The 16,617-nt window shown below is 32.7% G+C and overlaps 1 protein-coding gene across 2 annotated transcripts; it reads left to right on the forward strand.

Moving 5' to 3' along the window:
- The first annotated feature begins 173 nt into the window (after positions 1-173).
- scro (scarecrow) lies at positions 174-16,303 on the forward strand. Of its 2 annotated transcripts, XM_033385762.1 has the most exons (7): positions 179-487; positions 3,394-3,865; positions 5,082-5,293; positions 7,392-7,543; positions 8,815-8,910; positions 14,188-14,274; positions 15,772-16,303. In XM_033385762.1, exons 2-7 carry the CDS (start codon positions 3,441-3,443, stop codon positions 16,201-16,203), a joined length of 1,404 nt encoding a protein of 467 aa, XP_033241653.1. In that variant the 5' UTR covers positions 179-487; positions 3,394-3,440; the 3' UTR covers positions 16,204-16,303. The 2 variants fall into 2 exon arrangements, with proteins under 2 accessions (XP_033241654.1, XP_033241653.1); XM_033385763.1 differs by lacking the exon at positions 14,188-14,274 and having other exon boundaries at positions 174-487.
- Positions 16,304-16,617: the final 314 nt, after the last annotated feature.

Genomic DNA, 16,617 nt, shown 5'->3' on the forward strand with positions numbered 1-16,617 from the left:
CTCACAGCGAATTTGCTTCCAGCCCAGCCCTCAATATTTCTCGAGCTGGTATTGGCTGGCTAAAGAAAAATGAATAAGCAATATTTCATGTTTGTTTTGTTCAACGAAGTGTATAGCCAGTACCAAACACAGCACAAAGTCATCGTTAATAGGAAAAACTTATTCGAGGGCTATCCAGAAGCCATCTGAGGAGTACTCGTCAGTACTGTTCAGACCTCTTATTTCATTTGACGGAATCGTGTCGAGTGGATATTCATAATAAATTCACTGACGTGGGCTTATATGTGTTGAAATTTACATACATACTTATATTGTGCTGAAGAAACAAAAATCAGGTGTAACATATTCTAAGTGATTTGGCAGTAAACATTTTATCTTCAAAATCAAGCTTAAAATCACCAGCTAAAATAGTTCAACATCAAGTCTCTGTTTATCACTTTAATACATTCTGATATATACTCTGCTATATGTATATATACAAAATTGAGTGAGTTCAATTCATTTAATTATATTTTATCCGTGAAAACTGTGAACCCAATTACAAAGTACAAGTGTCTTCAACTACAAAAGATTTATACATATTTAATTAAACGCGACTTTGATTTTTTGAATCAAAGTATCCACATTGAGACTGTTAAGCTTGTAATCATCCATATGTACATACATATGTGCATAGGTAGCTGGAAGTTGTAGAAAATTGTTTCTTGGCTCGTGCTATGCAATTGAAAGTGTAAATAATTGTTACTGGTGTAGTTTCTGCAACAGTAAAAATAAACCAAATACATAAACTAATGGGACATTTTTGGAACCTATGTACATCCGACATATTAAAGTGTACATTTGCGATTCAAATGAATTTCAAATGTGTATTCGGAGAAGAAATTACATTTCGACTATTCAGACCAAATTAACAAATCACATGTTCTTTATAAAAAAATGCGTTGAATACATGTTTTATTCAATTGTAACATTACAATTATGGAAAACTGAAACTCATGCTCGAATGGTAATTTTATCTATTGTTTAATGGTGTTGATATGGTTCCATATTGAGTTTCATCATTTTAATCAAACTGTATAAATGGTTATTATTTCGTACAATTCGTTGGCCGATAAACCCATTCTTGCATAGAGTCCGTTCCCGTTCGAAAGCAATCAATCTGAATACCCTTTGGGGCGTGTCGTGAGATGGAAGCCGTCTCTTTGGTTTCAGTGAACAGTCATACATATGTACATACATGTACATACACATGCATATCCTTATATGCATGCCTGTGGAGTTGATACAAAAGAGAAAATTTTAATTTTAGCTTAAATTGATCTTCGCCGTTTCACATTTTAGAAAGCATTACTCGGATACAGAAGAAATAATTACATTTTTTACACAGTTTTTGCAATAATAATAGTATCATCGTTTTTAAATACTTTTATAGTAGGGATACCACATACCACCCTATTAAGAATATGCTTATTAATGATAAAGTACGTTAATTGTACACGCGAAGTGTTATTTTAGTGTTCCCGAGCTAGAATGTATACTCTTATTGTTGATATATACAATGTAAACAATATACACCATACACATACCAATTTAGAATAATTAAATAGCTTTAATTATAATTAAAACATGATTTGAAAACCATAAGACATATTGACATTTGGAAAAGATTAGTTGTAATGCACTGATTAAAGCATCCCTGACCCGATTTACATAGAATGTACTTCTTTTCATAGTATGTACATATGTAAGTATGACTGGAGTTCTCGGTCAATAATGACTCAATGACCAGGTTTATGTATATGAATATATGAGGCAACCGCCATTATGAAATACTATATATATATATATTTATATATACTATTTCTGTCACGTTTAAAGCAAAGTATGAATACATTTTTTTTATTAAATGATACACGAGCTAAATACAAAAATTATATCATGAATATGATTTATCAATAAGTTTAGCAAAGTAGTGATTAAATACATACAAAGCCCAAATAATTATAGATAGCGCCTCCAGTAAAGTAAATTTGATAGCTGAGCCTCTGTACATACATACATCCGATCCTATTATTTCCTATTCATTAGTCGAAAGCGGTCTAGTCTGAGCAACGAATATTTAATTCAACATTTTGGGTCAATCTAAACATTCTGACTAACAAAATAGTTTAACGATTAAAATTTGATTCTGGTATAAGTATATTTGAACCAATATTGAGCATTATATTATGGCTTCATGTACTCAAAATAGTTTCAATTGGAAAAATACATTATTATAAATTATAGCATAATAAAAGACATTGCGAAGTTTAAGCCAGATAGCTAAGAGACTATTTTTAAAGTTTTCATTTTTCAGATGGACGTACGGACATGGCTATACTCAGCCGGTCATTATGATTAATATAGTATTATGTACATCGGTACATATGTATATATATTTTATGAGTTTGAAGATGCTCAAAAAGTCATGTGCATTTCCGTGGAAATGTCAACCGAGCCCAAAAACTTAAATGTCAATAAAAACTCTTTTCCATATACTTTTGTCCCGTTATTATTTTCTAAATTGATCAAAACTCAGCTAACTTAACCAATTGGCATATAGTTTACTAAACTTTGATCTGAAAACCTATTTAAATATGCAAAAGTGAACTTTTTCGGTATTTTTGGTGTTTTATAGTCATGTTCTCTTTTACTATTTTTGTTATATGTTAGGAAAATATGAAGTGATTTAAGTGAAGTGAAGTAAAAAGCATATGAAAAAATGGGACGTTTATGACTGGTATTTAATTCAATTTTGAAAAACCAATTGAGATTATTTATAGCGTAAACATCCGATATAAGCTTACATTTATAGGCTTTTAAAAAAATTACCCGCCCTAGAATATTCCGTTTCGCAGATTTATTGCATTTTACTAGGTTAAGCCAAAGTCGACTTCTACGTTTCTTCTGCGTACGTTTGTGACCACATGATTATTGCTAACATTATGAAAACTAAATCTCGATCAACCCCATCGTTTGTACTTAGCATAGAAATAAGAACTTGTTTTCTATCTTTTTGTACGCCAAAAGCGTACGAAAGTATTTTCACGAACCGCGGAAATGCCCATATTAGAGTATAACAAGGTTACGATGTCAATAAATAGTTATTATAACTGAAAGAATGCTATGAAAAACTCGTTAACTTCGACGAATATTTAAAAAACATTTTTGTGCTAAGATTTTGCTTGGGAAAATGAAATAAGCTGTTTTATTCTGAATTTTGAAGCGTAAAAAATTGTGTTGTACATGCTAAAATAATAATAATAGGTACGCGTACTTTAATATGAGATACTATAATCAGAAATGTCTATTACAATTATTAGGAAATAATAACAATTTAAATTCTAATTCTAGAGTTATAAAATTACGTGGATTTGCAAGCTGGTGATAAATAAGTTCGTATGTCAGCCTCAAACCTTATTGATATATCAATAAATGAAAAAAAATGCTATAGAGAAATATCTATTAATGGAGAGCCAAATTTAACTGCATTAAATGAATCGGATTTGGTTATGAGTTTATCTCCAAAAGACATACTTATACCTTTAGCCATTTCCCAGCATCACCAACTGGAGCCTCCTAACAAATTAAATACAAACGAAACATCGGCACAGAACCCGATTTCAACAGCAGCCGCTGTAGCGGTTGCACATCACCATCAGAATATCTCAAATATTCACCACCTCCAGAGCCTGCACAGTCAGCATCAGAGTTCGTTATTTAATAATAATCACTCAACACCATTTAGTGTCACCGATATTTTAAGTCCAATAGAGGAATCATATCGCAAACTGGAACTAAACGGAAATCCCCCATCTCCGTTTCGGTAAATATAATAAGCTAATCTGAAATTAGTACCCTTTGGTAGATTGTATACTAAATTTACTAGTGTACTTGCATAAAGTTAAAGATGAGCCTTACAAAATATAGTCTAATAATTAAGAAACTTAACATCTTCTAATATAAATTATCTCCAATGATCTTAATTTATAAGTAGAAGAAATATTTATCGGAATCCTTAAAGTTTATATAAAATATTTTAATTTAATTTAAAAAAAGACAAAGTCGATATTCCGAACATTTGAAAATATACATTAAAGTATGTAATGAAAAATATATGATTTATGGGTCGAAGATGCTTTACAAATAATATTAGAATTAAAAGCAAAGTCGATAAAGGCAGGTCTATATAAAGGTCTATTGCACGTCTATTTCGCTTCAGTCTAGTCTCATTTTGAAGCTCTTTGTTTATTGCTGTGCACACCCCTCTCTTAAGCTTACATTCATAGAAACTGAAATGACGATTATCAAGCGTGGTATACCGAATACTGTATACAAAATGGTATACTTAGTTGCTTTTGGATTTCTTCTTGATATGAAAGGGTACTACTAATAGATTACGGTCGATATGCGAATTCGATCAATACATTTTCTCTGCCATTCAGTTTTTTGCCTGCCTTCATGCAATTTTTTCCTCAGAACAGAAAGTATTTGCTGTGCAGGGAAATATCATAGAACGTTTGGTTGCTGACGGTCTCCAAAATGCAGCTGCTCTTACAAAAGAACATGGCCAGACCTAGGTTTGGAAATATTTTTTTTAATGCGATATTCTCTTTTAATGCGAGCACTAGTTCCATCAGCCATGGATAAAAAGTTTCCTCGTGGGAATCACAAATCTATAACAAATTAATTTATCTATGGTACTCTGGTTGTACTCTAGGCGATATTAGAATTATTTTATACCTATCTCTCATAATTAAGTAAAATATTTATTGCAGCCAGAATAAAGAAATTGCCGAGGTGCAACAAAAAATTCCCTTCGGTAGCTTCCTATTTACAGATTTTCGAGTTATTAGAAATGTGATGCTTAGAAACGTATTAGTTCCTGGTTAGCGCGTATCTTGTGATCGGAATGTCGACTCTAACAGTAACAGTAACAGTAAATTCTACACAATGTTATATATATCAAATCAAAAATTAAATTAAGACAATTGAAGGCATAATTTCATAGTCATTAATTTCATATGAATATATCTTTATAGATCCAATTCAAGTGGTAGTAGCATAAATTCCCCCGGAACATTAAGTGCTTCAACTATGGCTAATCCATACGCTATGGGATCCTTATATCATAGTCCGGGAGTGCAAAGCTATTGCGGACCAACAGATAATTTATCTCTAGCCGGCCACTACACAGACATGAGAAGTTCTGCATCATGGTACGGTTCAACGGCCAATGATCCAAGATTTGCAAGTAAGTATAAAATGATTTATCCTTTTATCCTTTTATTGGCATCTGATATGTGATTACAAGTATCAAATTTATCCCATAACCAATAAAGAAGCTAACTTTGTCGCGACGGTATTGATATACCAATTAATCCAAATATATGTTACGTACTTATAAGCTATTACGCATCTATGTACATACATATGTTTGAATTTAAATTTAAAATTATTTTCACCATATGGTACACATGATATAGAAAATAGATCCGGTAAATTCCGTCGAATGATCTGTTTAGTTACAAAGGGGACTGCAAATTTTCGTTGAAATAGAATAATAGAGGATATACGAGGTATATCGCAAAGATGGATTGGATCGAAGATGATTCCCATATGTTAGATAGATTATTTTAATTCATGTCGAATATTTTTATCTTTACCTTGCATGTGACAGATTTAAGCTGATTAGCTGTATTCTGGTTGTTGAAAGTTTCTAGTGAACAAAATTATATTTGACAGAATGAAACAATCGGGATAATCACCGCAACTTTAAAAAATTTGCCTTTGTGACTATGCATTTCAGAAAAATATCAATATACGCACCTACCAACGTGCATATGGACGAGTATGTACATATATACATATATACATACATACATATATGTAGATATTTAAAAAAAAACTGTTCCCAAAACATTCTTTCAAAGAAAAATAAAGAAACCAACAAAAGTTCCCAGAAAGTACTTGACATTTTTTTTGGATTTATTTTTCACTTGTAGATATTCATAACTGCTTAGTCATGCAATCAATGTAGATTCTTATTAATTCTATGTTTATTCAAAAATAATTAAGTACTAATGCTGGTGTGCGTAATGCTCGACCACGATTTACCCTATGGTATCCTACATATGTCTGCATATGTACATAGCTACAATCTGTGCAGATAGTCCGTTTATTTCGATGCTGAATAATGATTTCTGAATACTTACTCAACTTACATAAGTTGATACGAACCGCAAATGTGCGGTTGAAATGCAAAACCTGCAACGACCATACAAAATGTAAACTAAAATACCCAGCAACTACCCTATGTATTTCAGGTATGAAAGGGCATGTGTGAAAATAATTGATTTTTAAATTATTTGGTTGTCATTGTTTATTTTAGAAATGGAAAGATGATTGTGGACTTTTCAATTTACGGCCCTTCAATTTTTTGAATGTTTTTCTTGTATGTATGTATCTATGTATGTATGTATGTACATGTGTATGTTTCTGTATGCATATGCGTTCAGCACACATACACTAATGCACATTAATTGTACATATACATATGCATATGGTCCTGCATGAATGTGCATGATCGAATATTGGTAGGTATCTGCTCGGCCTATTCTAATGGGAGTTTTATCGACACAGAAAGATGGTCCAAATATATACATATGTATGTAGTTTTTCCAAGCTTTGCAAATATACATACTCATCATTTGGGCCTGCTCTATACCGTCTGACACTTTGAATTTGTCGTTTAAGATTTAGGGCAATTGTTCAAATTATAATTGTCAACATTCCAGTACAGCTGGCATAACAGGCAAACCCGCAGGCAAAATTTCGTCAACAAAACCCATTTATTAACATATATGTAGTTCCTATATCCGTTTCTGATGTGGTCCTTACATTTCAAATCATTTCGATCGAGTTAATACAAAATCTCAAGCAAGAATTCAATTATTTGCAGCTCCGCGATAATTCGTATAATTCGTTTATGTATGTAAATAAGTATGTACAATGTATACTGTAGATTAATCCATACTTGTTTGAGTCTTAATTTTTTAATTTTATTAAATACTCTTGTATATGTACATATGTATGTACTATGTGCTGTATTTCTTAACCATTCGTAGTATGAATCTATCGAAGGACCTCAATAGAAGGGTTTTTGGTATAGAGGATGGTTCTTACAGAGATAGATCGGTTGGCTAGAAATCAATACATTCCTAAATACATATACATTTGAATGTGGATTTTGATGTGGACATTCAAGATTGTTATGATCAAAGCTAGTAGAATAGAAATTGAATTAATCTCACAAGCAGGTGCATTTATATGCTTTTAATTTTTGTTTTCAGTATCCCGTCTAATGAGTACGACAGCCAGTGGATCAATGAGTCACATGGGAAATATGAGTGGATTAGCAGCATGCAGTGTTAGTGATACCAAACCACTGCAGTTTCCTTTGGCGCAGAGGAGAAAACGAAGAGTCTTATTTACTCAAGCTCAGGTTAGTACAACGTTATCACAATCTAAATAATCTTTCCCATGGCCACTGTAGTTCTATGATTTAACTTGAATAATCCTCAGCACGAAGTGTTTGCTGGTTCAAATGCCCGTACATTGCACCGCATGTCTTTCACACTTCCTGCCAATTGGGAGACATCTCAAAGTCGATCTATGCAACATAATTGTTTTTCAAGATTTATTACATTTCCGATAGTGCCTTTAGTAGTTTCATAATAGACTGATTCAGTTTTAAAAGATTGAAGGAGAGGCCTGGTTTTGAGTATTGCAGATATGTACATAATGGTTTCATTTCATTTTTGTACCAACATAATAATACTTTGAATACTAATAGTACCATTGGTCCACATTATAAATTATTTATTGAACGTTTTTTTGTCGAAAGTTGGTTTTATTTCTTCATTTTTCCAATAACTAATAGAAAAAATCGGTAGTTTCTGATTTGTTTTTAAGCTTACCAAGACAAAAAGATAACAAAAATGCAAGTATCAGTTTAAGATGTCGAACAATTGGTATATATTTTTTTGTACTTTTTCCGATTGCCCGATTAAGAATTTTGATGAGTGATTAGCAATAAATATTGAACTAGAGGACAGTTTATTAGAAACTCTTAGCTCTAAGAAAATTGTGTCATTTCCCATTAGTCCCTTTTTGTTTAAATGTAAGGATGTTCATATGTAAGCGTATGGGGATGCTTGCATGGACTATGTTGCGTAGGAACACTTACATACATAAGAGAATGTACATACATACATATGTATGTGAGTATATCCACACATACACACTTACGTATGTATGTATGTATATCCAACGGTAGTAAGTAACGTACGGCATGAGCAAACAGGCATTTGCACAAAGTAAACATAAACTCATAAAAATATTTGTATTTATTTAAGACTTCAAGACTTCAAGTGTACGGTAAATATAAAATTCGTTTTTCATTATAACATTCACAATATTCGAAATGGATTTTACTTGGCAACCAATCCACAACAACAACAGCAAAAACAACATAAAAGAAAGAATAAACGGGTCAATAAAGTAGCCAGGGTATTAATGGGGGATTTTCAAGGTCCAGTTCCATTCAAAATCATGGCAGCGCATCACTTTTCTCTGTAATATGTACATTAAAATAAGGAACCTAGCGAACTTTTATTTTTACTTAAAGTATCGACGATATACATACTTATACTTATGTATAATACACAAATAATATGTATGTATTTATTTCTATTGTTTGTAAATATATTATAGGTCTATGAACTTGAAAGAAGATTCAAACAGCAGCGCTATCTATCTGCACCAGAACGAGAACACTTGGCCAGTCTTATTCACTTAACACCAACACAGGTAAGCTGATACATTTTTTGATTTTTTGGTATCTTGTTGGGTGTTTTCTACTGTAAAACCAAATATTCATGCATCATTAGAATACTCGGGGTCTTGTTTTATTTAATGCGTTTTGGTAACGAAATATCAAGTGACTTACTTACACACATAAATAGGTATATAAAATTTAATAATGGATTCCTGCATATTTGATCAGAAGAAACAGCCGAAAACTTTTCCCATTAGCGCGGCTCTTACATACTACGTTGTATGTTGCTTTCATTATATTCATCAGTACAAATACGAAAAGCAACAAGTAGAACCAAGTTAACCTAATGTTACATCGGGTTCTTTCAAACAGGCCGCGAACATAACCTCCTTCGAAACCAAAACTATACCATACATAGTCAGATTTTAACCCAATTCTCGTGAGCTATGTGAAACTATTTTAATAAATAAAAAACCATTTTCGGACTGATCAAAACACTATATCATATATGTACATATGTAGCTGTTATAAGAACGAAGTTTTAAAGCTATCTCGAAATTTGGTGGAATCTTGTTTCAAAAATCATTCGTTGAAATAGGCCGGATCTCACTACTCTGTATATGTGCATGTGTATGTACATACATACCAATGAGTGTATGTTTATAGGAATATATGTACAATCGGTTGAAAACAAATTTTGTTTAATCTTAAACCTTGTTTAATTTAATGTGTTTGTCTTGACTCAATTAGTGAGAATATGTACATATTTATGTACATATGTATATATCTTTTCTCAGCTCTCTTCAATTTGTAATTGTTCAACTCCGAGGGCTATTTTTAAGAGAATATGAGAATAAGAGAATACACAATATGAGTATGGGGGTATATAAGATTCAAGGAGAAAGTGGATGTGTGTAAGGCCCAGAACGAAGTGTTTCCGACCTCCGATATAGCGATGTCTGTCTGTCCGTTGTTCCGTCCGTCTTGCTTGACGCCTAGTTCTCAGAAACTTAAAGAGTTCGAACAACCAAAAGTGTTTATCAAAATTCTATAATTTTTTATTATTTATATAGTTCGAAAATATTGATCACAGATCAACGAACTCAAACTTTCATTTTCACTATGATATTAACAAGAACTCAGTCATACAAAATTAGAAGTAAATAAAAAGATCAATTCTTGCTTGCTGTACCATATGTATATACATATATACATAAATATATATTTTTTTGGCTGTTGAATGTAATCAAAGAAGAATGTACAATAAATTTAAACCAATAAATTTGTACGCTGCTTCATTCATAGTAGTACAATTTATGTTTTATCCCCCACCATGGGGGGAAAATTGAAAAATCTAGAGTATGTAATAGAAACGGAAAAAATGTTGTTGTTCTTCGCCGATAGAATGCGTAATCCAGGTATTTAGACAGACGGGCATTGCTAGATCGACTGATCTATTTTTTTTATCAATAATAATATTCGCAAAATATAAGTAAAAGTGCAAAGATTAAATATTGTTTAAGCACCGTATATTACTTATATTCGTAATTCTTGACGATGCCGTTCTTACTTACATTAGAATCTTACATTATAACCTATTGTTTTTAATGAATGGGCGTTATGTTAATGGGCGAATGCACATCAAATTGTAGGTATACAAAAATGTTCAGGGTTTTCTGCTTAGGTATGCGCACATATGTATACACATACATACATATGTACGACGTATAGTTTAATAATTTAGATGCTTTACTACCTTTTTATAAACACAATGGCCATGCCCTTTAATTGTAAAGAACATGATCAAACAATGACCACTTTCAATACACTTTAAGGGTGAGTTTAAAATGTATTATTTCCTCATTGTTCCTTAATGCACTTTTATCTTTCAAAAACAGCCACTGTTGAGAGCACATACAATTTTATTTGCTCTGGATCTGCTTTATTCAAAGGTAATCAGCATCCATCTTTATGTGGGTAGGCATTGTAGAAAATTTTCAAAAAACTCAACTGAAGGGTGACAATACAATTCAAATGTTTTTATTGTTATAACACGTCGCATCCTAAACCTATTGTGCGGACCGCAAAAGTAATTGCTTAACCTAATGACAATTATGTGTTAAGTGGTGGACATTGTTGTTATCACGCCCTTATATTTGTTCACTGATGTAAATATTAGTTAGTGCCTGCGTTCCTCAACGGCTCTATATCAATAACTTGGGCGTTATTGTACTCGGTTGATCACAAATTTGCTATGTCTCATGCTTATTGGAAGAATCAGACGGTAATGGATAATCTTATTGTATTATATTTAAGATAAATGAAATAGGGTTCATCTCATTCCAGAGTTAGGAAGTTCTAATTCTAGGAGATGAGGAAAAAAAAAACTATAAATTGTAGTTTGTTTGGGTTTCGCTTTTTATTCGACCGATCAGATAGCTGAGAAACGTGAATTTTTTGCTTTCTCTGATCATTGCAGGGAAATTATATAGTGACGTACAAACCGAAATATATGCCAATTGCGTTCTAAAAGAAGACTGAAGACTTGTACACAAATTTCATGAGCGGCACTCAAATGTAACAGTATTAGATAAGACAGAAAGATAGAAACAGCCCTAAACTATTACATATGTACACACATACATATATGTATTTATCATAAACAATTATCTAGTTGCGATCATTATTATAGCAACAATGTAGAAAACAATTTCCCGAGGTTGTCTCCTCTGCTTAGCTCACACTCTCCCTCTCCCACATACACACAGTAGCAGCTAGAAGTAAGCGGTGAATTGTCATGTTTAGCATGTACATACATACATATGTACATACATGTGTGTACTTAAAGAGAGCGCATTAAAAGTCCTTCTTTCTTCTCTCTTTGCTCTAGTTCTATCATAGTACGAGTCAAGCCCCCTATTCCTATTTTCTATTTTCATAGAAATAAATAAATTTATAGAAAAAAATTAATATTGGTCTTATAGAATGGCTACTCCGAACATCCAACATCCACTTTACATCCAAAAGTGTGGAATAATTACCTAATAATCACAATTCATGGGCAGTAGAACTTTAAAAAAATTTTGATCGAAACTAAAAGTGTTATCAGCCAACAAATTGATAAGTTAAGGCTGTCAGAGCGGAGGGTTGGTAATAAGGGTATTTGTAGCAAGGTGCATTCACACGGTAAGGTTTGTCCAATTCCCTTTGTTGTGGCATATTGAAATAACACGGTTTAAAAATCAAAAATTTTAAACTTTTTTATACGATTTTATTCTGTTTGGCACGGTTCAAAATAACACAACACAAAAAGATAAAATCACACACAGCTCACAAACAGCTAGAAACCAAACGAAAACAAGAAAGATCATAAAGAGATTATGCACGTGTTTGTTTCTCTTTCGTTTTTTTTTGTGTGTTCATATGTACATAATACATACAAGCAAATTACTGGTCAGAGCAATTGTAGATATATTTACATAGAACTATCAGTGCAATCAGACGTGTTTGGTAAATACATTTTTTATACGCAAATTTGTTTTTCCAAAGTTTTAGATATAAGGATCCAATCACCTATTTTTTCTCGGTTTTTTTTTACACTGTTTTTTCAGGGACCAATCACCTTGTAAGAACAGAATTAGGTGTAGTCGTATTTTTCCTCCTCTTTTGGTGCCATGGCCAAGGTAGTATGTATTATTCTTAATTGATGGGCAACTTTCTTCTTTCTTTCATAATTTCTGCGTTCAGTAGTTAAGTTAAGTTGCGTTAATGTTTTCAATTATTGCGCTGAGCTATTATTACGTGTACCAAAACGATATTCAGCTTTTCAGCACCAAATCTAGATAAATTATAATTCTGCCGCTTCTTTGCTGATCATGTATTTACATATCTCCCTCACAGTGGCTGCTTTTCCGATAAGGCTTATAAACTCGCGGCTGTTATTGTTCTTTTATAGGTTCAATAAGCGTCGTTTAAGACATCGTTTGTAAAAATAAACAGCTAAAGTGGACTCGAATGACGAAACCTCCTAATGCCGCATTTTACATTTAAATACGGTTCGGTACCCACAAAACATACAGTTTTACTGTTTGTGCACAGTGCTGTTAAGTCGGTGCTACAATGACACTAGTGAAGTGTATTGAAATATGTACGACGCCTTTTCGACCTAATAAAGTATATATGTACATATATTCTTGATAAGCATTAATAGCCGAGTCGATATAGCCATAACTGTCTGTCCGTGTTGCTTGACGCCTAGCTCTCACGGACTATATGAGATAGAGCAACCAAATTGTGTATGCCGACTACTGGGAAATCACACTGAATCCCACGCCCATTTCCGCACGCACAAAGACGGAAATCTGTGGCACGTACACTTTTAAGGACACGAAAAAAACAAAAAAAAAAACAGAATATAGATATTGAGCATATCTAGTAGATTGCTGAATTTGGATCAGATTAAATCAATCAAGCCAGACCAGGACCAAATGAAATTACAGTGGCTGCGCAACTCCTTCCTACTCATTCCGCTCTTTCCTTCTCTCGTTCGCCCTCTGGCGGAGGGCTACCATACTGACTGAGTATCGGGTAAAATTATAGAGTCGCGGCCGTAGCTGCGACTCACAACGTTCCCGATCAGTTCTAAGTTCACTTATTAAGGGCAGGCGGACTGAAGTACCCATGCCCATGCAAACGGGTGCCTTAAAGAAAGCGTTAAAAGAAGAGCGGGTTGCTCCAACGCCAAATTCGAGCGATAGATAAAGAGATAGAGCGCGAGAAAACAGCTAGATGTAGCTGTAGAAACGAAACGAACGTACATATGTATGTATATGCGATAAAACAATGACAATAACTGGCTACACTTTAAAGAATTTGTTGACTAATATCGGTCAGGGAAGCCCGACAACCTACATGTTAAATAGAATTATTTCACGAAGCCGTAAGACAGATGGACTAAATATTATCACAGAAGCGACGCAATAATAATTTTTTACAGACTTTTTTTTTTACCGATTTTACGCCACTGCTGCAACTTGACTGAGATAGCTTTCAACCTAAAAGAATAAATTGCATAGTCTGGTTTGTATTTCAGATGAGAAATAAAGTATGTACTTTATGAGGTCCGTTTGTTATTTATTTGATTATTTGTAATACCATCGGCAAAAGTGTAGAAACTACAATCTTTATATCCATTTTCCATTGTAATATCAGCAATAAGTGTCAATCCTATTGGAGTGCTAATCAAATTTCCTTGTTTTTATATGCATTAAAGTTATTGACTAATGGGCGTATTACTATTGCTATTCTAGGTAAAAATTTGGTTCCAGAACCACAGGTATAAATGTAAAAGGCAAGCGAAAGAAAAGGCAATGGCGGAACAAAACCAACACAATCAGGTAAATGATCATATTTTGATAATACTGTTACGTTTATACAGTTCGTATTTTCCGAGTACAGAATACAAAAATAGAGTATTTTAACTATACAGAAAGACTTTATTTTCTGGTGATTTTAACTCCGAGCCAAGACTACATTTTTTTGGTATAATCCCGCATGACAACCATAGTCAGACTTAATCTCCCATTCGCTAATATACTTACTGGCTGTAATTTCAAATGGTTTTGTATCCGCTTATGTAAATTTTTTTTAATATGTAGTATGAGTATACATACATATGTATAAGTCTATGCCTGTATTCGTGACTAAAATCAAGAGATCAACAACGGAGTCTAAACAGAGATAGAGTAACAAAATTTGTCGCATCATCCGCTAAATAGTCCCATTTACTAAAAAACGGCTGTTCGTTGATGTGGAAAGTATAAAAGTAACTCGTGATAATCTTAGTTAACAAAAATACCTGCTTTTATAAGGTAATGGAGGAAAAAAAGACAAACAGCAAAAGAAAGTGTTTCCAACACCGTAACTGATACATATACTTAATCCGCATCAACAACCGATTTGATACTACCGACTGTCCAAGTTAACGAGCAGATTTAGAAACTATACCAACTAGATCAACAATACTTTGCGTATCATCAGACTATATCAAATTTATCTACAATTTTTTCCGGACCTCTTTCAGCACCTTAAATAGCAAAATCTTTTAGCATCCACATTTTTATGTATATCGTTAGACGTCTAATGCAGAATCGTAAATAATCTAGGGGTCTCATAAACTAATTATGAATCAATAAAAACAGTAAAGGTAGTATTTTTAAAGAATGGCTAGCCTATACACAAAAAGTAATCATAGAATAATAAATAGGTAGCAAAAACTTTAAATGTACAGATTCTAAATCACAAAATTTAAACAAAAAGCAGACCGTAGTAAAGCTTTCATACTGCAGTATGTTCCAATAAATTATCTATAGGAAATGAGTAGGCAGTTTTGCTTTGGATTGGATTCGTTTTACAATACATTCCTTAACGATTTTGAGCACCTTCTAAGTGATAGTTCTCTATCAAAAGCCGACACACAAATTTTAAATTTAATGATCATCTGCATGAGAAATTATATCTAAAGGTAATTGGATCGGATTGTGTGTGTGCCATGCAAATGCTGATCAACTAGTATGTTTTAAATTTTTGAAAATCTTGAAATCTTTTATGACTCACACATTAAAGATATGATAATATTTTTATTATAGCGGGATTATAATGAATAAGATTAATAAAAACTGTCTCAGCGTGAACTTGAATTTTATTTATGAGACTTGTTAGGTAGAAAACTCTTAATTTAAATAAGAATCGTAGAATTTACTGCGATATTCATACATTTACATTATTAATCATTATTAAATATTATAGATATATTGAGAAATTTGAATAAGATTAATGACCTGCATATTCTGTTAATTTGACTAATCTGATTTTATATTTATTTATTCTTTTAGTCAGCAAGTTCACCAAGACGGGTTGCGGTTCCAGTCTTAGTTAAGGATGGAAAACCGTGTTCCGGAAGTAACAATACAACTCAGTCACAAACACATGGTAATAGCTCGACACCTTCGGGCAATAATAGCAGTGCTAGTAATAGCGGAAATGCCAATAGTGGAGCAGTAGCAGTATCTTCCAATGTAACGAGTGGCCTCAATCTTATATCAGGAGATGCACCTAATTCACACTCACCTGATACTTCTTCATCTCTACTTGCAAGTTACGGAACTGTTGGAGGTTCCAATGTTGCTATGTTACAGCAGCCCTGCAATAATACTCTCATGTCAAATAGTTTAGCTATGGCATATAGAAACCAAAATAATTTTATTTCGAATGGTCATCAGCAGCAGTGTGGAGGATATTTGCCATTACAAGGTAGAGCATGGTAAATCTTTATACATAAGTATTCGATTCTTTCGGTAGTGTATTTCATTCGGTTATACTGTATGTATGTATGTATGAAATAATGAAAAAATGTTTAGACATGAAGTTGAAAGTGTTATATTGGATATCAATTTCATGAAATGAAATATACATATGTTTAAATTATACCTAACTGTAACAGCAATAGTAAAAATATTTTAATATAATGTCTCCAAAAATCTCAATAACATAATGGCTTAAAATAAGTGTAAATAAATAGGCCAATGTATACAATAAACCAACAAAAATGAGCAATTTATTTTTACTAATTGTATAATTTAAAAAGATTTTTAAAATGTACCTTTTTTTGCAATCCCACAAATTTAATTAACATCTTCGAATGCTGTCCATCGTCAATTAATCAAATCTAGCGGCACAAC

Source organism: Drosophila pseudoobscura, chromosome 2 (assembly GCF_009870125.1).
Source record: "Drosophila pseudoobscura strain MV-25-SWS-2005 chromosome 2, UCI_Dpse_MV25, whole genome shotgun sequence".
Lineage (NCBI taxonomy): Eukaryota > Metazoa > Arthropoda > Insecta > Diptera > Drosophilidae > Drosophila > Drosophila pseudoobscura.

Bases quoted from the DNA above. Each gene is read 5' to 3' on its own strand.
- scro (XM_033385762.1), top strand. From the start codon at position 3,441: ATGTCAGCCTCAAACCTTATTGATATATCAATAAATGAAAAAAAATGC. The intron at 7,544-8,814 runs GTTAGTACAACG...AATATATTATAG, and splicing joins TCTTATTTACTCAAGCTCAG to GTCTATGAACTTGAAAGAAG. The intron at 14,275-15,771 runs GTAAATGATCAT...TTATTCTTTTAG, and splicing joins AACAAAACCAACACAATCAG to TCAGCAAGTTCACCAAGACG.